The 25,011-nt window shown below is 40.6% G+C and overlaps 1 protein-coding gene across 1 annotated transcript in view; it reads left to right on the top strand.

The window, feature by feature from the left end:
- Nucleotides 1-25,011, top strand: part of LOC309388539 (kinesin-like protein KIF28) — a gene marked incomplete at its 5' end in the record, with an annotated part of 34,953 nt that overhangs the window by 6,914 nt on the left and 3,028 nt on the right. The window contains 14 exons of the mRNA XM_081945950.1: nucleotides 865-976; nucleotides 4,801-4,868; nucleotides 6,509-6,651; nucleotides 7,418-7,539; nucleotides 9,494-9,584; nucleotides 10,760-10,814; nucleotides 11,780-11,903; nucleotides 14,799-14,943; nucleotides 15,377-15,495; nucleotides 16,221-16,328; nucleotides 17,065-17,339; nucleotides 18,352-18,486; nucleotides 18,739-18,905; nucleotides 23,146-23,252. Of these exons, the coding sequence (XP_081802076.1) occupies nucleotides 865-976; nucleotides 4,801-4,868; nucleotides 6,509-6,651; nucleotides 7,418-7,539; nucleotides 9,494-9,584; nucleotides 10,760-10,814; nucleotides 11,780-11,903; nucleotides 14,799-14,943; nucleotides 15,377-15,495; nucleotides 16,221-16,328; nucleotides 17,065-17,339; nucleotides 18,352-18,486; nucleotides 18,739-18,905; nucleotides 23,146-23,252 (1,771 nt within the window). The remainder of the gene's footprint in view (nucleotides 1-864; nucleotides 977-4,800; nucleotides 4,869-6,508; nucleotides 6,652-7,417; nucleotides 7,540-9,493; nucleotides 9,585-10,759; nucleotides 10,815-11,779; nucleotides 11,904-14,798; nucleotides 14,944-15,376; nucleotides 15,496-16,220; nucleotides 16,329-17,064; nucleotides 17,340-18,351; nucleotides 18,487-18,738; nucleotides 18,906-23,145; nucleotides 23,253-25,011) is intronic.

Here is a 25,011-nt window from a genome sequence, read left to right as displayed (position 1 = left end):
AAATGGTTAACTTTTCGTGTGATTAACAGATGTCTTGAATATAGAAGTATAATTTTACCCCTTAATTGATAATATAATATTAATATACTATTACTTTCTTTTGTCTAGGCTCCTTGGAGGGTCAGGGGTGGAGGGAGTCCAGACATTGTCATCTCCCATGTGTAATCCTTCTACTGATGCTTTTTTATTTATTTATTGGGGTGGGAGAAATGACTAAAGTAGTGGTGTCCAATCTTGGTGACCTGTAGACTTCAACTCCCATAATTCCATGCTGGCTGGGGAATTCTGGGAGTTGAAGTCCACAAGACTTAAAATTGCCAAGATTGGACACCCCTGCTCTAAAGGGTAAGCTAAAATCAGAGTACAATATTTTTCAATTAGATAATGCCTCACTACTCGTATGCCCAGTGAATGTCATTGGTTACTGTACAAAAACATTTGGTCTGGTCCAGTGGTGGGTTCTGGATCCCAGGGCAACTGGTACGGTGCAACGGGGCCTGGCGTCCACCACATGAATGCGCGCAGCGTGCACATGCGTACTTACCATCTGCGATGCTCTGCGATGCCTCCGCAATGCTCCAGCTGCTCGGCGGAGTGTCGCACAGGTGCTGTATGCTTCATGCACGTGCGCGGAAGCCCCGAAGAGCTCAAATACAGGTAAGGGCGGCAGGCGGGCGTGTGGGCCCTCTGGAGCACCGTAGCAGATTGGTACCCAGTGCTCCCAGCAGGCACCGGTACGCCCGTACCAGGGTGTACCGGTCATAACCCACCATTGGTCTGGTCTATGTCCCCCTGGATCTTCAATTGCAATTTTTTAAACAAAAAAATCTGATTGCCTTTCCCCGTCTTTCATTCTCCCTTTAGTGCTCTGGCTGAAGCTGCCATGGGAAAGAAAGTGTTGCATGTCCCATACAGAGATTCAGTTCTTACCAAACTTTTACAATCTGCATTGGGAGGAAACAGTAGAACTATAATGGTAATGTGTTATTCCATATATCCTGACTTGTGGAGGTTGAAAATTGTGTGTATGGAGTGGGGGACATCTACTTTCTTCCCATCTTAAACCATGTTTGTTTCCTCCTGATTCCATACAGAATTCCCCAGGGAGTTGAAGTCCACAAGTCTTAAAGTTCCCAAGTTTGGACACCCCTGCCTTATGGAATCAGGAGGAAACAAACATGGTTTAAGATGGCTGGGGAATTCTGGGAGTTGAAGTCCACAAGTCTTAAAGTTCCCAAATTTGGACACCCCTGCCATAAGGCATCCACATGGTTTTCTTTAGTGATACAGTGCAGAAATGCTTCCCATCAGCCCCCAATTTTGCTGTTTTATTTCCTAGCCATGCCATTTCCTACTGGCGCTAGCCAGGATTTGACTATCATGAGTTTTTCAAACTCATCTGTTTATATACATTATCTGCTTACTAAAGTAGCTCATTAAAACATATCAGACACAGGTGGAGAAGAGAAATTGCTTCTCCCAACTCGGGTTGTAAAGCCCTACTGGAGGAAAAGTAACCTCTCAGTAAAGTATTCGTTTGTATACCACCTTTATTATTTTTACAAATAACTCAAGGAGGTGAATATATCCACTACACCTTCCTATTTTCCCAACATATGATATATTGTAACAAGCTCCTTGCATGCTTGCATGTGTTTATAATTGATTAAATTAGATATTCATAGCCCAAAAGCCATAAAAGACAGAACCAAGTCAAAACTTAATCAGTTACTGATTAAAAGTAATTGCCTGTAAAATAAGGCACCCTTGTAAAATTAATTCCCCCACCACTAAATGAAAACTCAAAGCATTATCGAATACCCAAGTTTATAAATGCAAGAAAAAAGGGAGCTGCTTGTGCTCCTAAAGCATCATGGTAGAAGATAGTGCTTATCACACAAGAAGGAATATACAGCTGCAAGGTATTCTATTTGGACTTCCTCTTCCACCATTCTTTTATGCTTTTCTCAGAAGTACCAGTAAGCAATATAAGCATATGCACCTGGAAACAAAACCAAAGCTAAAGCTTTAAGAGAACAAAATGCCAAAGCTTCTGAAGGAGTCATCAAGAAACTCCAGTTAATCCTACCTTATTTAAGTTTTCAGAGGCTTCTTAGGGCCTTTGTGGGAGACTGATTGCCAATCATCAAAATGTATAAACAAATGCACACTTACTCTGTAGTAACTCCCACTGAATCCACGCCTCCGATGCTTGCATAAGTAGGCACGCATAGTCTATTGCTATGATGGGGTGGCTCTGTTTACTCTTTCTAAGCTGTGGTGTGGACATGATTCGTGAAACAGAACTGGTAAAGAGGTCAGGAGAGACTTTTGAGTTGGGCTACAAATACAGTGAAGTACAGTTCCAATGAAATGCATGGCTGCTTACTTTAGAGAAGTCCCATTAGTTCAGTGACTCTTACTCCCAGATAGTTATGAGAAAATTAGTCAGCATGCTGGCCTCTTGTCTCTGTGCCTTCCTCTCCAGGTGTTGAGAATGAATCTCTCTAGCCAGGGAGATTTTCCACCACCTGCAGCTCCTAATTTTGTTTGTGTGTGTGTTTTTGTGTGTGGAAGACATGTACTCTGGTGTACTCTGTGGTTAGAAGAGGCTGTCAATCAGCTTACAGTACAGAGTTCCTTTTGACTCCTCCCTTCACTCAGTTTTAGCCACTTTGCATTAACATTGTGCAAAAAAAATGCATGTGTTTGCTTTCAAATCATTATGAGCTACTTAAATGAATTTCTAGCCCGTATAACAGGTGTACAGTAATTTCAAAGGGAAGGGAATTTTCTTTTAGGTGAATTGGTGTGCTTCCCATCAGCCCCCAAGTAAAACATACTATTTTGTTCTTCATAACAACTTACTGGTTTAATGTTGTGTGCTCTTTGCAATGCTGGGCTTCAGGTTCAAGTTACCACTCAGCCTTGGAATTCACTAGATGATTTAGGCCCATCAGTCGTTCTTAGCCAAAGTTTCTTCACAGGATTGTTGTCATTGAAATAAAGTTAGGGGAGATCAGCCGTCATAAGCTCTCAAAGACAATATGGGCTTTAAAGGCAAAATATATAAATCAATAGTTCAAAAGGAGCCCTCAAGAAGGATGGAAAAAGTAAAGAAGAAAAATGTGTTACCATTGTCCAAAACTCAGCCTTAGCTGACAATATGAAAAACAATTATCTTGCCTAGCATCCATAGAAATTAGGAGGACACTCAAGTCATCTCTTTGATCCCATCTGTCCTCCTAATCCTGGACGTTCCCTCCTATTTCCTTCAAACTTGCCAAGCATTTTGTTCTTATTCAGTCATCCACTCAGATACAAATAGTCTAAAATACAGGTAGTCTTTGTCTTATGACCACAACTGAGCCCAAAATTTATGTTGCTGAGACGGTTGGCAAGTGAGTTTTGCCGTCTTTTATGACCTTTATGACTTTTCTTGCCACAGTTGTTACTGCAGTTGTTAAGTTAGCAACATGGTTTTCAAGTGAATCTGGATTCCCCATTGATTTTGCTTGTCGGAAGGTCACAAAAGGTGATCACATGACCCCAGGACACTGTCATAAATATGAGTCAGTTGCTAAGTATCTGAATTTTGATTGCTTGACCATGGGGATGCTGCAAAGCTTGTAAGTGCAAAAAATAGTCATAAGTCAATTTTTCAGTGCATTATAACTTTGAATAGTCACTAAACAAATGGTTGTGAGTCGAGGACTATCTGTATGCAGATTTCTGATCAGGGGAGCAATAATAATTTATTTATTCTGAGACTAATTGTTTAATTCTTCATAGATTTTTATCTACTCTTATGGCTGGGGAATTCTGAGTGTTAAAGTCCACAAGTCCTAAGGTTGCCACAGTTGGACATGCCTGAACAAGAGTATGCATAAAGTTGTAACAGGATATAAATGACATGAGATAGATAGATAGATAGATAGATAGATAGATAGATAGATAGATAGATAGATAGATAGATAGATAGATGATAGATAGATGATAGATAGATAGATGATAGATAGATAGATAGATAGATAGATAGATAGATAGATAGATAGATGATAGATAGATAGATAGATAGATAGATAGATAGATAGATAGATAGATAGATAGATAGATAGATGGATGATGGATGGACGGATGGACGGACAGAGATAGACAGAGGCAGAGATAGAGATAAAGATAGATGATGGATGATAAATGATACGTAAAGGATAAAAACAAATTCTAACTTTGCGTCATCTGGGTTTTTGCAGTTCCAAGGTTGAATTAGGGGTTATGGTTAGACCATAAAAAGTGCTAAAATCACAAAATATTAAGGGCTTAGAACAGCAGTTCCAAACCTTTGCAGGTTGGAAGCCCGGCTGTGGTGGGAGAGGGGAACATAGCCCTTGCACAAGTGGTGGGTATATGTGCACAGGTCGACTTGTGCGAGCAGCGGCTGAAAGTGCCCACTGGCCTGCCACTCAGACAAGTTGAGCTGCGCATGCGCACTCTCCAGCCGTTGTCTCACATGGCCCAATTCCAAATAGGCTGTGGTCGGGGGAGTTGGGGAGCCCTGGCTTAAAAAGTGTGCTTGCCTTTTTTATTTACATAAAAATGTTGCGCTATCAAAGATTTTGACTTCTGTTTCCACAGTGGACAAATATTTCAATCTGTGTCTTTTCCACAAATACTGACTGGTAGCATTTCTCCAGGGGTAGCCATGACACTGCCAGTTAGCAATTTCTATTCTGTTCATAACAATAACAAAATAGGTTGCATGAAAATGTATTCACATTTACTATGTTTACATATTTCTAGATTGCAACAATTAGTCCAGCAGACATATGCTATGATGAGACATTGTCAACTTTGCGGTACGCTGAAAGGTAGATTGATTTCACTTCCTGTAAAATGAACGGGTAGATTAGAATCCAATTTGAGACAAGGAATTAACTATTAATAACCTGTATTTGACAGCTGGTTTGGTGTAGTAGTTAAGGTATCCAGTATCAACTGGAAGACCATAAGTTCTAGGCACAAAGTCAGACTCTCTTAGCCCTAGGAAGGAGAAAATGACAAACCATTTCTAAAAAACCTTGCCAAAAAAACCTGCAGGGACTTGTCAGGGTAGTTTCTGAGAATTGGACATGATTAAATAGGGGAAAAACCCTGTTATTTATGCCACATGCCATTATGCAGAGCATCTGGTATATTATCACTCAAAACATTTACTTCTGAGTTAGGAATTATCCATTTTTAATTCACTGTATTTTTTTCACTACAAGATGCACTCCCCCGCTCCCCACACAAATTGGATGGAAATGTCCTATAGAGAGAAAATTAGGGGGGGAGGGGGTTGGTGCAGTGTAGCATTTGTCACTGCTGCCTGTCACCGCCACCACTTGTCACTGCTGTCACCGTTCGTCGCCGCCAATCGCCACCAATCACTGCCACAAAATGGTAGCAGTGGCAATCGGCAGCAGCAGCAATCGGCAGTGGCGAGTGGTGGCAAACGGTGAACAGCGGCAGTGAGCAGTGGCGAATGGCGATGGTGAGCGGCAGCGGCAAACAGTGTCGATCTCCGCCACCTAGAACAGCTGATCCACGGTATGCCAAAAGGCCGATCCAACTGCCAATCAGCTTCTCGATAGCAAAGGTCCCAGCATTCCCCTGCAGCAGCAGCAGCTGAGGTCAGTTGACTGGTAGTCGGCACAACAGAGCGGAGCCCTGATGAGCCATGTGCTAGGGCTGTGATAATGTGCTGAAGCTGACCAGGCTGTTTGCTGCAAGGACGCTAGCCTGATGAATACTGGATGGATGCTGGGAGGTAGAGGCAGATTTTTCCCCCTCCTCTAAAGTTATGTGCGTCTTATAGTCCGGAGTGTCTTATAGGCTGAAAAATACGATACTTTATTACACCAGGCCAGGCTAAGTCTAATAACACAAAATATATGATTGCCAAATTAAAGATGAAAAAAGAAAAAAAGCATGATAGACAAAACAGACTATTCTCTTAGGCATTTGAAGATTTGGACATACCTGTTCATCGCAACTGTAAAAAATGCCCCCCAATATTTTAATTTTGAAAACTTTTCTGTCTTCCCCCTTCTGCATCCTCCCCCAATAATCATCCTGAGTAGGATCAGAGCAAGGAGTTCTCTCCACAAAGTTTCCTCTTGTCCCATGTGACAATAATTTGCCATGGGATTTTGTATTGCAAGAGACACATTTAAGATAAGCATTAATTTGATGGTCGATCTATGTAGGCCAGTTTGTCATAATGCATGGAAGTTCAACCTTCCCCAACCTTTCAAAATCTTTGGCAGATTTTTGGATTAGAATTGGAGGTGATGCCTGGTCTGCAAAAATCTAATAGTTTTGCTTCCTGTTTGTTGGCATGTAGCAGTTATCCAAATTTTTGCAGAGCAGATCGGAAAGCCCAGCATCAATATTTACTTGGATTTTTTACTTCTTCAAGTCAGTACAGTAATTTGTATTTTTTTTTCTGTTTCGTTTCATCCAAAAGAACAAAAAAAATAAAAAACCGGGCTGTGATAAATTCAGGAACAACAGCAAAACTGATAAATGATCTCAAGATGGAAAATTGTAATTTGTTGTCCAGATTGTCCAGCCTTGGGAATTCTGGAAGAACAATAGTAGACAAAACAAGTATGTATTTTGCAGCAAAAATACCATAATTACTGGATTTTAGACTCTTTCCTGTGCTTTCTGTTGTCTGGAAGATTTCACACAATGGAGATGGCCTAGATTGTGTGGTGCAGACATAAAAGTATTTTTGCTTGACCATGAATAACCTTTCTTTCCATGATTGTTTTTCTAACTTGAGCCCTGCCCTGTCTGTCCTACACACATGCAATTAATCACTAAGAGTCTTCTGAAGCAGCTTATTAGAGAGACAATTAGTATGGGAAAGATAGTCTAAGCCTTAGTTACATACAAGTACTTGACCCCTGAATTGCTCAGGTGTCAGTAATGACCAGGAATATCTTTCCTGAGTGGGGATTGGGCCAAAAACATCCATTTCCAGAAGAAGGACATTTGATTGGTCGAACACATTCCGGATGTGCACATTTTATATCTACGCATTCTATAATAATCCAAATACTGACCAGATCAGTAATTGTATCCTCTTATCTTCACTACCGGTTTGGCAGTGGGAGCATGCCTTTATATGTCCCAACAATCCATTCAGGGACACATGGATATAATAATTCCTGTCTGGAAAGATTGCATCAGTATTCATATATGTTTGTTTTAATTGCTGAATATATAGGAATCAGAGATTTCTGTGTATTTCAGATCTAAAGTGTTACAATAGCTTCAGTGATACTTAATGGAATTAGTAAGAGAGGATGTTAATTAAATTATTCTGTTTTCTTTTTGTGTCTTAATTTGGTTGTCTTGTCTTTTGCAGAAGAGCTTCGTTCCCTGCTGGCGGAAAATGAACTACGGATTCACGCTATTCAAGCAACTTGGGAATATCGTCTGGAAGAAGCCCGGAAAGAATGGGAACAACAATATGGAGCAATCACTCAGGTCATGGCTTGGGATGCAGAAAGCTTGTCACATTTGTCTGGAGCCTAAGCTCCCTCCAGTGGCTTTTCACTAAGGTTACCACTATTAGAACAAAATACAATTGGTCACTTTAGTAGTTGGATCAACAAGGCAATGTTTATGTTTATAAAGCAATTGTCTTTTTTTTTTCTTCAAAAGGCAACTGAACTGTTTTTTCAATGAGGAAGGGGAAGAAGACATTTTGCTTCTCATCCCAGGAGCTTCATCAGTTCTGATGGCAGATGGGGTGGTGGTGGAAGGATAGATTCTGATAGGATGGGGTGGGGGGGATGGAGGGATTGTAATTATTTGCAGTCTTCTGGTCGTTGGCACTCTCTGGAAGGTGTTAAGGCCACTTGAGGGGATTTATCTGTGCCCTCAAGATCTGCTGAATCAGGGTACAATTGATGGTAGAATCTTCTTGGAAGGGGCTGCGAAGTCTGCATTGTAGACAGGAGATAGGTGATGTCATCTTCTCCCCCCTCTGTTGGTTCTGTAGTTCCAAATAAGAAGAAATAGGGAAATAATTTCCTTCTTATTTCAATGAAGGAGAGCACTCTTGGGGAAGTGGAGGTAGAAGTGTTTTCTGAATATGCCAGATCTTTATAGCTGCAACAGCTTTTTCAAGTGGGCTGAACAAAGACTGTTTCCAATAAGATTCAGTTACTTCCCTCCAGAAATTTCCACAGCATCTAGTGAGCAGGCGAAACTATTTTATGTTTAGCAACTCAGACTCTTCATGCCAAAAGTGCATAACCTCAAGGCTCCAGGATGCAAGTGGCCTCTGGAAGCTTTGCATTTGCTTGTCCCAAAACCTTTCTCAGCATTACTCCTGAGTAGTATTTTTAAATTGGATGAAAGAGAAATGCTATTTGTATTTGATTAATTTAATTTTAAGTGGCAGGAAGTGATAAAAATCTAAGCTATGGTTTGCTGTGGACAGGGGTGGGCTTCAAAAATTGCACCAATGGGTTCGCTGCCCCGTTGCTGGATGGGCATGGCCATGGTGGATGTAGGTCTCCTGCACCGGGGACGGGACGGGGCAGACAGATGTTTTTCACCCTTCCCAGGCTCCACAGGCTTTCTTTGAGCCTCTGGGAGGGTGAAAACTGCTTCCCCCAGGCTCTGGAGGCCCTCCAGAGGCCAGAAACACGTCTGTTTCGGGACTTCCAGAACTTCCAGTAGGCCTGTTTTCCCCCCTTCCTAAGCCTCCGTGCGGGCCTTGCACTTACCTGGCATCATGAATGGAGACTCCTGGGAGGGGTGAGAGGGGCGGGAAGGGAGGGGCCAGTCAGGGGTGGCATTTGAGAGTTCGCTGAACTGGGCAGAGGATCGCCCAAACCCATGCAAACTCCCTTGTGTTTTGGAAGAGAACTCCCAGGATTTGAACTTCAAGACCAAGTATAGTCCTCAGTCCATCTCTGGAATGAGCTGTAGAACTTTACTAGCGTGCTGGAAAACAAGGATATAAGAAGAAAATACAACAAATGAAAACACTGGCCTGAGAGCAGAAGAAATAATGGTGCAAAAAATTAAATCCTCATAGATGGTACTATACATTTAATAGCTATGAATGCGTCTCTGCTCATGAGGGGTTTCCAGGATATAAAAGCAAACATGCATACTGTTAATACTCAAATCAGGAAAACTATCCCTGTAGCTACAAAGACTCTTGCTTCATAAAGTTTCAGCTGTCCTTAGAAGTGTAAATGCCAAATAGGTATGATTTTGTTGTCATACTAGATTTTTAAATCAGAAGGATGATTTGAGAGGAATACAGAACTCAATGGCGCCCTTATTTATAATAGCCCTCTTTTTCAGAATCCCTTGGGAAAAGACCAAATGCATTTATTACTTAAAAGGAATATGTCATGTGGTTCTCAGCATGTGAAGGAAGAGCATCTGCTGAAATAAGATTTATTTGATTCTTCAGCAGGAGAGACAGATGATGGAAACTTTTCCATATCTTGTGAATATTAATGAAGACCCTCAACTTTCAGGAGTTCTGAAGTATTTCATTCAAGAGGGTATTATTTTGTTTAACTGTAACATTTCCTTTTGTAATACAGGTAGTCCTTCACTTGCAGCAGTTCATTTAGTGACTTCTTTGAAGTTACAATCGCTCTGAAATAAGTGACCTACGACCGTTTTTCACATTTACGACCACTGCAGCATCCCTATGGTCATCTGATCAAAATTCAGACACTTGGCAACTGACCTATATTTATGACAGTTGTAGTGTCCTCGAGTTATGTGATTACATTTTGTAAACTTCTGATGAGCAAAGTCAATGGTGAAGTCAGATTCACTTAGCAACCTTCTTACTAACTTAACAACTGCAGTGATTCACTTAACAACTGTGGCAAGAGAGGGCATAAAATGGGGCAAAGCTCACTTAACAAATGTCTCACTTAGCAACAGAAATTTGTGGCTCAATTGTGGTTGTACGTTGATCAATATCTGTATTAAGCATCCAATGCATGAACAATGCCATTCAAGGAAATATAAGCGCTTACACTTTATTTTTTTTAATGTCAGTTGTACAAGTAACTTAAGGAAAGGGCAGACTCAATGCTTCTTTTCTGTTAGTTAGTTCTGTTCATTTTCTGTTAGCTGTTAGTTTTCTATGTCTCTATTATGGACACCCTAGGGCAGTGATGGTGAATCTTTTAGGCATTGAGTGCCCAAACTGTGTGCGCGCACATTCCCAAACTGAAAGGTGTGCTTGTGTGTAAATACGCACATGCATGAACAAGCATGAATGTGTGCATGCACAGTCATGCAGACATGTGCGGACATGAGGCGGGACAGCCCAACACCGTAACAGGTAAGATCTCTTAATTTCGTGAGGTTCTGTTTCATCGTTGGCAGGGAAACAGAAGCTCACGAAAGAAACGCCATGGAGATCTAACTTGGGGAGATCACTGACGGTGCATGTGCCAGCAGAGAGGGCTATGCATGTCACCTCTGGCACACATGCCATAGGTTCGCCATCACGGCCCTAGGGTAACCTTAATTTATCTGATGCTCTTTATATATGAACAAACTCTCAGAATTACAAACAGCAGAATATTGGCCATTCTGGCTTGGCAGTCTAGGAAATGCAGTTCCAGTGCATCTGAAAAGAGCCCTTTTGAGATAGACTGATCTAGATCAATATTCAGTGTGGCACAAATATGCAAGGCAAACATTTTCCTTTCAGGGTCTTCTGAGGTTGGCCAATCTCCATCAAACGCAATCATCCTCAGAGGTTTGGGGTATGTATCAGAACAATTTAGTGCTCACTATCAGAGAGAGTGCATAAACTTGGTGAGGATATAATTTGGTTTTCTGTATTTTTGTGCAATGATTATTCAGGCAGGTATAAAAGTGTGCTAAGAGGCTTATTGAATAAGAGACGTATTAATAGCTTTGTCTCCCTGTCTCACAACTGTGATATTCCAGGCATCTCTGTATAGCTTAGTGTGTAAGATGTTGTTTTCCTAATGTAAGAAAGGAATAGACACTCTAAGACAGGGGTGTCCAAACTTGGGAACTTTAAGACTTGTGGACTTCAACTCCTAGAATTCCCCAGCCAGCCATGCTGGCTGGGGAATTCTGGGAGTTGAAGTCCACAAGTCTTAAAGTTCCCAAGTTTGGACACCCCTGCTCTAAGACAAATTATATGTAATATATTTATTTGTCTTAGAGTGTCCATTCCTTTTCTATTGGATCATAACAACCTAGCCTCCAGACCCATGTGGATCATCAGGGCCATTTCTTTCTCAGTGTTTCTCAACTACAATTCGTGGTACAATTCTTGCCACCATTTTGAGGCAGGAATCATACAACCATTGTAACATGAGCTTTAGATAATTACAAGAAAATGTAAAACTTTAAAACATTTCCTCCCAGATACAGTGCTGAACGTTTTGAAACATTGCTCTGTCTTTTCCAGCTCTTAGCCTTTCAAAAATCTTAAGCTTGACTACATAAGAAGCTATCGTAGGAGTAGGTGATCTCTTATGGCTTGTGAGATGTGAAAGTGTTGGTAGAGACTGAAATAGAAATGTGTGGTACGCAAAATGAGGACATTGTCCTCCCTTCATTTTCTCCTCCTCATTCCCAGTGATGTCTTCTTTGTTCCATATATGGTTGTGTTACTAGCCATCTTATATTTCCTGGATTTATAGCAGAAAACCTTTCACTTTTGGGATGAATTGCTTGCCTTGCTCTTTTCCAGCATTTTGGATAAGCACGCAACATTCACATACACCAATGGCAAAGTTACTGTATCTCCTTGGGATAAATGTAAGGTCATTGTGAATGGAGTACCCATTGTGGTGAAAACTAAGCTTCAACATCTGGTGAGTTTTGTGTGGATTTGTCATTTCCCCCATGTCCTGGTGTGTCTCCTACCTTAGAATGCTGTTGTTCCCAAATACAAACCAGATGGCTCTTGAAACTCATCTCTGCTACAGCCACAGAGCAAACTGGATTTTCAAACAGAGGCTTAGGATCATTTGGGAAGAATTCAATCTCCATTAAGAGAGAGAAGATACAAGTATTGTGGCCACCAAGCTGAACATTTTGTTGAACATTATGGCCTAATAAGTGTTTTGGCAGCCTCTCTGGTTTTGCATTTTATGCAGGCAATATAAACAGGAAATTTATCATCAAAGTCTTGGCAGATACCAGAGGACATCAACTGAATTCACAACTCATATAAACTAAAGCACAAGAGAATATTATACTTAGGAGAGAAACTTATTACTTTGGCTATTGTATAAGCATCAAAGGGAAAGTCGATTGGGTTCATACATGCTGTAAATTCTTTAACTATATTTTGTTGACTAAGACACAATTTGGTTTCAAAAAGCAGGGTAAATACACAAATGAGCCACATGATGGCATTGCCAGTATCTTGTTTCAGTGAAACAAAGTTTGTCCAAGTAATGAGAAAACTACCGTATTTTTTGGAGTATAAGACGCACCGGAGTAAAAACACACCAAGGTTTTGAAGAGGCATATTTTTTAAAAAGTAGGCAGGTAGATAGAGAGATAGAGAGGGAGAGAAAGAGAGAGAAATACAGTAGGTAGGTAGGGAGAGAGAGAGAGTAGTTAGGTAGGTAGGTAGATAAAGGATAGAGAGAGAAAAAAATAGAGATAGAGAAATACAGTAGATAGGTAGGGAGAGAGAGAGTAGGTAGGTTGGTAGGTAGAGGGAGAGAGAGAGAAATAGAGATAGAAATACAGTAGGTAGGAAGAGAGAGAGTAGGTAGGTTGGTAGATAGAGTGATAGAGAGAGAGAGAGAGACAGAGAGAGAAATACAGTAAGTAGGTAGGGAGAAAGAGAGAAATAGAGATAGAGAAATACAGTAGGCAAGGAGAGAGAGAGAGAGTAGGTAGGTTAGTAGCTAGAGGGATAGAGAGAGAGAGAAATACAGTAGGTAGGGAGAGAGAGAGTAGGTAGGTACGTAGGTAGATAGAGGAGGGGAGAGAGAGAGAAATATAGTAGGTAGTTAGGGAGGGAGGGAGAAAGTAAGTAGGTATATAGAGGGAGGGAGAGAGAGAGAGAAATACAGGAGGGAGGGAGGGAGGGAGAGAGAGTAGGTAGATAGGTACAGTAGATGTTTCCAGGTGTATTTATCCATGTGCTGGAGAAGGAAATCATTTACAATCTGCAGCACCTAAGACTTTGTTTCTGCTGGCACAGCACTTGATCAATGTAATTCTCATCAATCAGTTAAAGAGCTTTCCAAAAGGGAAAAAAAAAGTTTTTGCACTCTGCAAACCTCCCCAAAATGGCCAGTTTTTCTCAAAAACAGGCCCGTTGTTTTTTTTAAAAAGGCATGAATAGCCTTGGGGGGGCTTACAGTGTGCTCCGGGGGGCAAAAACGATAAAAAAGCCCCGTTTTTTGCAAAAACTGCCCCGCTTTGCGCAAAAACGGCCCCCGCTTTTTGTCAAAAAAAAGCATGCATAGCCTTATGGAGGCTTATAGAGTGCTGCTGGGGGCTGGGGGGGGGGGCAAACACGGCCCGTTTTTTGCTCATTTCTGCCCTCCCCAGCCCCCAGGAACTCTCTGAAAGTCTCCATAAGGGTATTCACGGCTATTTTGGTGAAGGGGGTGGGGCTTCAGGAGGCAAAAAATGCTGCATTTGGTGTATAAGACGCACCCAAATTTTCAGCCTCTTTTTTGAGGAAAAAAGGTGTGTCTTATACTCCGAAAAATATGGTAGACTGCGTTTGAAACAGCCAATTTTACTTCTCGACTCTTCCTCTTGAATGTTCTGAACTTGTCTTCAGAAGCATTTTTAAAGTCTTCCGGATCAAATCCATTGCAGCCGAAAACAGCACACTTACTCATTGGTTTGTTAGTCTCACATCTCACTTTCCTCAAGGACATCCAAGATGTGATCTCTGGTTCTTTTCCTCTTCTCAGCTGTTTCACAATTGTTTAATAATTCTGAAGCTAGACTGAGAAATATCAAAGCAAGCTGGATAACAAGATGAGAAATAGCAAAATCATTTCAGGATAAATTGGAGGTTTGAATCTTTCAGTTTGGATGTACAGGACACTTGTATTGTACATTGGGCAGAGCACAAAGTGCTTCATTACTTAATTTTATTAGAAATTCCTCATTTAGTTTTAAGTAGGCTAATATTGCATTGGTATTATCTGTGTATTTTAGAAAAAGGAGCTAATGTTATAAGGAAACAGATCAGAGGTGGTATGCTGTCAGTTCGCACCGATTCGGGCGAACCAGTAGTGGTGGTGGCGCAAGGCTCTGCCCACCCACCCTAATATCATCATAAATTGCGCAGAAATTTATGTGGATTCCCAGATGTGCATGCGCTCCCGTTACCAAACCGGTAGTGAAGAAAATAGAATACTATCTCTGAAACAGATGGCTTAAGCCTTAAGGCCACATGCTGAGTTTGTAGTTAAGCTATTTGAAAGAGTTCTTTTCACTTAAGAGCTCAGTGCTTTTATGTGTTTTTGATTTCTTCTTTGACAATGTATGAATTTTTATTTTGGGTATTATTTTTTTCGGTTGCTCTGTCATTATTTTAAAAGCAAAAAAAAAAGAATAAATAAATTTAAAAACAAAATTTCAGTCCCTTTTAAATAACAGGTATCTTACCCTTTTCCTGGCTTCAAAACAAGAATATTCCGTTTACAATGTTGGTCTTTGATAAGCTTATAAACTACAATGAAATAGAAATTCTTTCAGCATGCATAGTGTATACAATCCTCCAGGACCGGCTAATTTTGGGATCAAACAGTGCATACCTCTACATTGGCCCTCCAATCAACCGCACCTGCGAGGATCTGAGCAGATATGATTACGACTTCATTCAATCAGAGCTGGCAGCTGCCAAAGGCTTCAGTGTGGACAAACTTGGTAAGCATCTGACTGTAATCATTCTCCTGTCGAGGTTTGCAATTTGAAACTTGTAACAAGGTGCTGTTCTTTCGTGGTAAACTTGTTTGAGAATCTGCTCAGTGAGCGAGGGTTGAAGGGGTTCCATGTCTTAATAACAATCAGAGAGACTAACAACCCCATCCCTCTATTCCATGCAGCACTTTGCAAAGTAGAGAACTGGGACATGAACTTGTAGTTGACAGGCTGGCACCATCTAAAATCTTAAAGCAATACTGTGCTTAGGTCATCGTCTCATCAACAAAGGGAAGTTTGCACAATATGATAGTCAACGTAAGCTAGCAAAAGATGTAATCCTATATATGTTCCAATGAGTTATTAATTTCTCTCAAAAATAAATAAATGCAGGCAACTTTATTGGTTTAGTCTTGACCCTGGGCTGCTTTTCTGAAAGGTGCTGCAAACAGGAAGGATGGCAAGCCACATCCCAGTGTCCTTGCTGCATTCCATGATTATATTAAGTTGATGCCATTGGTTGCTGAAGCAAATCAGATGAGTATAGAGTTGAAGAAGGTATGGCTTGAATTGATGCTTCTCTCTTCATTATATGCTAGATTTTTGGGAGTTGCAGCCCAGCAGTTATCTCATGATGTAAGGCAGGGGTGTCAAACTCGCAGCCTGTGGGTTGGGTGCATCACGCATTGTCCATGCCCACCCCAATTTTAACGAAGGGGGAAAAATTGTGATACGTCACGTGACAACGAAGTGACACCACGAGATTGACACCTCTGATGTAAGGGGAAAATGGGTTAGAGCTAGTTTATAAACAAAATAGACATGTTAGTTAACTTTGACTGACTATAAAAAAAGATTTATTGCTGTGGGAACAGTTCTGAGAAACCAAGTCACCACAAGATGGAAATCTTGTGTGTGGATTAGTCTCATGCCTCATGTGGAACTGTGGCACAGTCCATTCTTGGCACAGTTGTACGTGATTAGGAAGAACATGAGAACATGAGTAGCTTGAGGGTATCTCTTGATTCAGTTATGTAATCTATTTGTGTATTGTCATTCAATAAATAAGAACAATAGTGTTTCGTTACAAAATAGGGTATTGTTGTGACTGCTTAGGCTCTCAAGTAAATAATGTTGTAGAATAATTAAAGGAACTTAACATTGGAAAAGCATTTAGAAATATGTAGACACAAGAATATCCATGAGTTTGCTTTTGGTAGCTTTCCACATTTATGCCAAAGTATTACTCAACAAAAATATTGTGATGAGCTTTTCTTTAACAGGACCTAAAGTTAGAACTGAAAGTGAAAAATCTAGCATCCTCGGACTCCAGAGGTTATGACCTGCAAAAAGAGATCATAATTAAAGTAGTACACAAAGTTACTAACCAGGTACGAACCTACTTCTGCATTAGTAGAAGACTGCATTATTGCAAGAGAGCATTGAATTGCAGTCTGAGTTTCTTGTGAATGTTCTTTTCCCATCTAAAGGCATTTATGGTGCTGTGATTGGTCTCATTTTGAGTGAGGTTGACCCTGGTGCTGAAGCTCCAAATTAGCTGTTCAAATGTAAAGAAATATTTTATGATATTGGATTTTCTTGGTGTTCATGGACAAAGATCTATGCTGCTTCTGTCTTCTTTCTCCTCCACGTATTTATTAAAGCATATGTGTTGAGATACGTATATCCATAGGAAAAATATTTCAAATATACATGCATAATTATCCAGTTAGCCATTAAAAAAAGAAGAGATATTAAACTTCAGACACATTGCAACTCCTACCTCTCCTAGTTCAAATAAAACTGAACTCTGATGGTCATCCTTCTTCTTCAGAAAATAAAATGCCAAATACCTCTAGGGACTGTTCACTTGGAAGGCAGATTATTTATTTGTTAATCCTTGCTTATTTTTTATTAACAAAAGCAAAAAGTAATGCTCATGTGCCATATGTTCAGCCTCTCTTCTCTCAATTAGGCTGGAAGTGAAGACATATATAACAATTTCCAGGACTTTTGATCCAAGCAGAGATTTCTGTCTATGCTGCCTCTATCTATCTATCTTTTTGAACAATACATGTGGTCTTCAGAGTATAAAAAGTTAAGTCAGAATAGAATTGGTTTTTGTAGGTATGGATTTGGTCAAAACCCAAGTTCATCAACAGAAAATTTTTAATGGAAGAGCTTTACCGGCAGTTTTTAAATGGAGAAGATGTACAAGTTGACAAAGAGAGTGATCCATTTTGGGATCCTGTGGAGGCAATTCATCTCGGATCTGCTCATATCTGGCTCCAATCTCTTGCTTATTGCATGAAACTTGAGGAACAAATAGAACTTCTGAATTCTGAAGGAATGGAGGAAGCAATCCTATTGATCAACATTATCCCATGTATGCAAAATGGGAGGTAAGCATTTATGTATCATAATTGCAGGATAAAAATTGACCCAGGAAAGGCTCTTCTCTGGCCCATAGAACATGATAAGTATAACATAATGCAGATAAGTTTCCTCAATAGTGAGAATAACTCAGAATTCAGAGTTAACAAGTCCAAATTTGGATAGAATGATAAATGGTTATTTGATAAATGTGTCATAGCCCCTTCGGAGCCTGAGTCCATGGAGAAGGATGATCCGGATCTGCGGTCAATGGAAGTCGAGGGCAGAAGCCTCATTGGCTTCTGAGGAATGCAAGGAGGAGCAGGACGAGGCAGCCCTGGGTCCCTTGGGCTTGGGATGGCTTGCCAGCAGGGAAGAACAGGGGCAGAAGTACCAAGAGAGAGAGAAAGAGAGGGCAGGCAGTGCAAGTGAGGAGCAGCCAAACTCAGGTGATAAATAAGGACCGCCCCTCCTGGTCCCCGAGCATGGAAAGTGGAGAGGAGGAGGGAACAGTGCAGGCCACTGAGGAGAGCGCCCCATCCCTCTTCACAAGGCACACCTGGAGACTGAGACTTAAAGAGATGCTGTGAAGAGGGGCGCTTATCAGGAACAAGCACTGAATTCATGGAGTTTTGTGTGCCATTGCTGATGTTTGGACTTCTTTTCTTGAAGCCATTGTGCTAACAGCATTTTGCTGAACTACTTGCAGCCAGAGGCTGCTGGAGGTGTGTGTGTGTGTGTGTGTGTGTGTGTGTGTGTGTGTGTGTGTGTGATCGCATTGCTCCGGGATTTGCCATAAACATGGGAGCATTTGGGGGAAAGCTGGAGCAATAAAGGGGAGTTCAAACTATCAGCTGATTATGTTGCTTTGCCCCAGGTCATCACAAATGAAACATTCCTTTTTATTGTCTTCCATGCAGCCATCTTGAAGGGAGGGGTTGGAACCGGTTCATAGCGGTCTTCACCCGACAGGATGAATGTCGCTAGTCTCTTACATGCTTCGCACTACTCTTATCTTTTTTTTCTCTTTCCACTCCACAGACCTTTGACAGATGATGATATGATTATCGACCCTTTGGAATTGCTGGGCAAAAGAATTGATTTCCAGATTCACATTTTTCAGTGCCTTGGAGTTAAATGGATTAAAGAAGTTGCCCAAAGGGGAATTCAAATTGGGTATTCTTTTTTTTTTTTACATTTGTCATTTAAAAATGGACATATTCTGAGTCTCACATGTTTATTGTCTTGTTGAAGGTATGTGCCTTTACTGTTTAATGCTCAATTTCATTTTTTTTCCTTTAAAAGAAGGTTGCTTTGATTCTTTTTAGCTTTGTTTCTGGGCTTCTTTCAGAGGGAAAGGAGTGTGAAAATAAATAGTAATAAAATAACTGACTTTTCATTGAACAATTGCTTCTTTTGCATATTTAGATATAAAGTTTATGATCTCCCACATGTATTATACACAAAGCCTGCTTGGAAGAACGCAAATCCTAAAATAGAAGAATTGGTTCAATTTTCATCCATGAAGGTTTCCCAAGATTTTTTGAATTATCTACAGAGAAATGCTTTAATTGTTGACTTGTGGGGACTTCAAGGTATTCTTTTAATTTCAGCATTGTTAAATTACATTTGCATCTTGAAAAGCTTCATGTCTATATACACAAACACAGGGTATAAACCTGTCTTTTATTGGGGGTTTTTTTTTGGAAACATTAAAAAATCCTTTATTCTTGGTCTTGCTAGCCTACTCTGGCAAACTCAGCTTGCAGAAAGGCTTCAAAACATTGCATCAAGGAATATCATACATGTGGTGCTTACTTCCTGATCAATATGAACCCTTTCCTTAAATTTCCCATTTATTACCTAAGACTCTTCTGTGCCAGGGGCGGGCTTCTAACATTTTAGCAAGGGGTTCTCTGCCCGGTTGCTGGGTGGCATGGCCATGGTGGGCATAGCCTAGTCAGCCTCCTGCCCCATGGCAGCGGGGGTGTTTTTGCTCTCCCTGGGCTCCAGATGTTTTTTTCAAGCCTCCGGGAGGGCAAAAACGGCCTCCCTGGACTACAGAGGCTCTCTGGAGGTCAGAAACAGACCCAAACTCCACATGCGCCCTGCACTTACCTGCTTCCAAAACGGCCGCTTGGGAACTCCTGGGAGGGGCGGAGTGGGCGGAGCCAGCCATGAGTGGGATTTGGGGGTTCTACAGACTGGACAGAATCTTAGCTAGAGGTTCTCCTGAACCCCTGCAAACCACCAGCAGCCCACCCCTGCTGCTGACTGATATGCTACCTAACATAGTAGCATAACTCCCTCAACACTGTCTTATGCCTCAAGATATTTACACATATAATAGGCTGAATAGACAGTCCTCAACTTACAACAGTTCATTTAGTGATCATTCAAAGTTACAAGGGCACTGAAAGAAGTGACCTATGACTGCTTTTCACACTTACGACCATTACAGCATCCCCATGGTCACATGACCAAAATTCGGATGCTTGGAAAGTGGTTCATATTTATGACATTTGCAGTTTCCCGGGGTCATGTAATCACCTTTTGCAACCTTCGGGCAATCAAAGTCAATGGGGAATCCAGATTCACTCAACAACCATGTTACTAACTAACACATGGAAAGGTTCAGTTAACAACCGTGACAAGAAAAGTCGTAAAATGGGGCAAACTCCCTTAACAAATGTTTCACTTAGCAACATAAATTTTGGGCTCAATTGCAGTCGTAACTCGAGGACTACCTGTATTGCTTCTGCCCTTGTCATCTTCTCATCTTTCTCATCCTCTCATCTTTCCTACTACTTTCTCCTTTTGGTATATTATGATTTTTCAATTGTTTGTATCTTATGATTCATTATTGTATCTTATGATTTATGATCTATGACTTATCACTTTGTTGTTTGTATGTATACTGAGAACTTATGTTTGTCCCAGAAATTTCATGACATTTATTTTAAATTCCATTCATTTTGCTGATTTCTTAAGCATTGTTCACTCAATGCCAAACTATTTTTTCATTTTCATTCCACTCTGAGTTTTCTTTGCTGCTTTTTTTTTCTTAGTGACTCTTGCTTCTGTAGACTACATTATTTACAACCTTCTTTTTTCTCTCCGTACACATTCTGTGATAGCTTCCTCTCATCCTCAGTTTTCTTCTGCAGTCATTCTCCTATTTGCATTATTTTCTCATTCGCAGCTTCTTTCTACTTATCATTCCAGCAAACTTCCTTTTTCATATTTCTCATTAGCATAACTTCACAAACCTGACCATTATTCTGTAGCATAATTATTTCTCTTTATTTTCTTGCAGCGATTTTATACTATGCAATCTTGATGGTTCCCCACCCCGCAGCACTTTCCCCATGTTCTCTCCTTATGTTCATATTCCACTCATTCTGTTAGGAATCACTTACAACAATAATGACTTACGACCAGATTTCCAGTCCCAATGGCAGTTGTAAGTCAAGGATTATCTGTGTTAGAGTTACAGGTTTCAAAACCTGTTATTGATAAATTTAATATTCAATAATTAACTAAATTGGTCAGCATGTGACTCGTGAATCAGAATGAAATGTTACAAAGATTTCTATCTAATTCTATCTAAAGCAGAAGACCTTGTAGCTTTTCAGACAGGTGACTGGCCATTCTCTTCTTAAAAACTTCCAGTGATAAAGCACTTACAACTTCTGAAAGCAAGCTGTTCCACTGGTTAATTGTACTCACTGTTGGGAAGTTTCTTAACCCTCCTTGCCTCCCTCCTCTGTAAGACACTGCCATATTCTGATCTATTAAATCATTCTCAGTTTCGGAAACACACAGCATGTCCATTGTTCTCATTCATTCAAGTGTTTAGAATGATCTCATCCTACATTCTAAATTGCATTCTTCCCAATGCCATGATTGTCACCAGGTGGGCTCATACAGTAGATGCTGGCTTCCATCACTGATCATAACTTTGGCCCGCCAAGGCTTTCACATAATACTTTTTAGTAAGTATTTTAGCTCTGTGTGTCCCTTATGCAGAATTCTCTGCTAATACTAGGAAGAGTACTGGTCAGGGTACTCTTTGGCTGCTTTGACACAAATGCTTCCAACTCCAACTTTACTCATGGAAAGCTCAAAAACTATTCTTTGCTAGAGGCAAGAGATTTCTGATCAAGAGTCCACCATGCAATCTAATAGATTATTCTTACTCCCTTACTCCTTACCTTGTTCCCTTCAACTAGAAGGTACTTGCAGTGTACTGATGTAGAGTTTATTTAGGAATGGAAAACTTGTAGCCTTCCAAAAGTTGGTGCACTAAACTTCCATCTTGCCTCACCATTAGCCAGGTTTATTGTGTCAGTAGTTCAGGAATATCAAGAGTCTATCAAAGATTCCCCACCCTACCTTGGCTTGTTGATATAAAGAGAAACCTTTGGAAACCTGCAAAAAAGTAATAAAACATATGTATGTATGTTTATAAGTACAGATATATGTATTATGCCTGTATCTGTGAATTTATTGGCCAAATAGACAATACAATAATTGAAAGGAAGAAAATAATAATATCATATTTTATTCCTATGGCTGTGGCTTCTAAGCATTGCAGATCACTTTGCATTATAAGCAGCTAGAATAATACCACATATATACTGAAAGGACCTCTGAAGGATTAGAGCATACACAGAGTGCAACCTAATTCAGCTTTTGTTAAATTGCTGTTGAGAGAAGCTCCATTGTAACCTAACATGCCAACTTCATAGATAAAACTTCTAGGCGAATTGCCAAGCTTAGCCTAGTAAAGTAACAAATGGATTGTGCCAAGCAACCTTGCTTGTAACTTGAAATGTGTGTTCAGCATTCCCCAACAAAGCTCTGTTTTATACGTCAGCAAATGTATTTCTTTCCTCTTCTAAGGTCCATTGTTTTCAGTGCACTGAGAAAAATCATATTTGTGTAACATGAAATAATGTTTCTAACACTATGACAAGCTGTGCAAGCTGTGTAAGACTATAATAAGTTTGACAAAAAGTTTTTTTCTCCAAGAGACGGTGAGGCTCAAGCCTGTTTTTTTTTTCTCTCTCTATGCCTGCTCTGTTAAGGTGGGAAACAAAAATGCCATCAAGTCTTTTTGCTTTCTGCAGAAAATAAAAACTGATAATCAGTAGCCTCGTGTTCAGAATTTCATTGGAATTATCAGATTCTGAGCTGAATTCAAAAACCTTACAATACTATACCAGATCAAGTTCAATTTTCAGTGTAGAAAGATGTACTGTTGACTTTTGGACCAAATGCACAATTCTTTTTACTGTTGGTTGGTTCTTCATTACATCTTGCTTGTTCATTATTAGACTACCACAGCTACAAAATTCTGACTGTTCTGTTATTTATTTAGTTAGTTTTAATGCCGTCCATCTCCCTGATCCAGTGACTCTGGATGACATCACTTGGATGTCATTCGTCCAGCATGCTTAGCCTTCCTAGGTGACACTGGGTCCTCTATCATGCTTCCTTGTTTCCCTAGGATACTGAGCATGAGCAATATCATAATGGTGGTTGTTGGCTAGGAGTGGGATGCCTGCAGGCACCTTAAGCAGGAGAATATGCCATCAGGTGAGAGGGGAAGAAGGACCACCCGGGGTAGCTGAGGCTAATTTATTTAGGAGCATGATGTAAAGAATCTGTAAAATAAAATTCTTGAAGCCTAAGGGCATATCAGTCCAAGGAACTTCAAGGTTACTCAGGATCCCTGATAGAAAAATAAATGAAATTGACACAAAATGATCCTGTTGTCAGCTAGAAAATAATGTATGCTTCTTAAGTAACAATATTTTCCTGGTCCTACAGAAGGATGTGCAGAATTGTGTTCTACTGAGGAAGGCATGGCTGTCATTAGCGAAGGCTCATATATTATCGATAATCCAAAAGCGGGGATTTTAATACGAGGTGATCTGGTGAGTGTATGACTAGCAGTTAAAAATAGTGTATTCTTCATTTCTACACAGCTCAAATAATGAATGCTTTTATGTGTTTGGCCTGCTTTTGAATAGAGAAGGAGCATGAAACAGAGGCAGGAGGGAGACCAGGGAAAAGGGGAAGAGGATCCTAGAAGGTTGTTGGGGAAAGGCCACAATTAGAAAAGGTTAATTGAATAGAGAAAGAAGTAGAAAGTTATACTGGAGTGGGACAGTGATACTGATGAGATAACATGTTATATGTGTGATAAGGCTGGAAATGTTGCCTGGAATTGAATCATCCGGACAGAAAGACCCACTGTTCAGAATCTTCAAAGGTCGGAGGAGATAGTTGTGGCAACAGTTAATGGGAGATTTACTGAAGAGTGTAGTTTGATGCCATTGCACTCTCACTTCATTTGGGATATACTCAGGACTGACATTCAATCTTGCACAAATGTTTATGGGGAAAAAGCACTATTGTAGGAATAGTATCACAGCTCCCTTGCAACATAATAGAAACAGATTTCCCAACGTGCCATAAGTTAGCAACTGATCCATCCCCAGAGCTTTGGAAGAGCAACCAATATCGAACTGTTGCCAGGATTACTATAGATGATAAAGGGATCAGGACTAAAATGAAGGGGGAAAAATGCCATTGATATGCTAGAACAGTAATGGTGAACCTTTTCGGTACCAAGTGCCCAAACCAGAACATGTGTGCATGTGTGCCCCGGAGCACCGGAAACCTTAAGACCAGCTGGCCGGCGCACACATGCCTGTTTTTTTATTGGTTATGGCCATTTTCAGGGCTATTTCAGGCTGGGTTTTTGGGCCCAAAACACCCCAAAAACAGCTGGAAAATGGCCCGGAAAATGGCCTAAAAAAGGCCCAAAAAACAGCATGGAAAATGCCCCCCAAATGGCCTGAAAAAGGCCCAGGAAACAGCCGGTTTTTTGGCTGTTTTTCAGGGCGTTTTCCGCTGCTCCAGTGCCTGTGAAGACCAGCTGGCTGGCGTGCATGTGCGTGCTGGAAACAGAAGAGCAGCTGGTGACAGCGTGCGTGCCCACAGAGAGGGCTTTGCGTGCCAACTCTGGCATACGTGCCATAGGTTCGCCATCACGGTGCTAGAAGAAAGGGGTGAATGAAGGGGTGAATTAACATCACAAGTTCTACCCTAAATCCCGAAGAAACCAGCAGAAAGGAAAAAGTAGGGAATCAGAAAAAGGCTACCTCTTCTGTTAAGAAAACAGAAATATGAGAATGATTGATAAAGGAGAAACAGGTTAAGATGGTTTCCCAACTTGAGGCCTGAACTTTCCAGATGGTTTCTGGGAATTTTCACGTACTTACTAGGGCTGCATCTTGTTATTGATTAATTAAATGTATTGCTGCTCATCTTACCACAGAATAACTCTGGGTAGCTTAGGGTCATGCTCCTAACTTGGCAAACTTTAAATAGATGTTCCTTTGTACATTCAGTTCTCAACTATGGAATTGTTTTTCAGAAGTGAGCAGCTATTGCTTTTGAAGGATAGGCAACCTAGGACTATATGATGGGATTTTAGTCTTTAGCTCATGCAATATTTCTATCTGGATCAGCTTCCACTCTGTTTTGAGAGTGATTCCCATTATTATAGTAAGAAAAAATGATTTATTTAGTGATACCGTTTCTCATTAGACCAGATATTGCCATACAGCAGCAATACGCTGGAAGTTCTGAAGAGCCATGATGGGGAAGAGCTTCTGGAGTTGGTCA

This window comes from Natrix helvetica (genome assembly GCF_964273705.1).
Source record: "Natrix helvetica genome assembly, chromosome: 2".
In the NCBI taxonomy this organism is placed as follows: domain Eukaryota; kingdom Metazoa; phylum Chordata; class Lepidosauria; order Squamata; family Natricidae; genus Natrix; species Natrix helvetica.
This window is presented reverse-complemented; position numbering and strand designations above follow the sequence as displayed.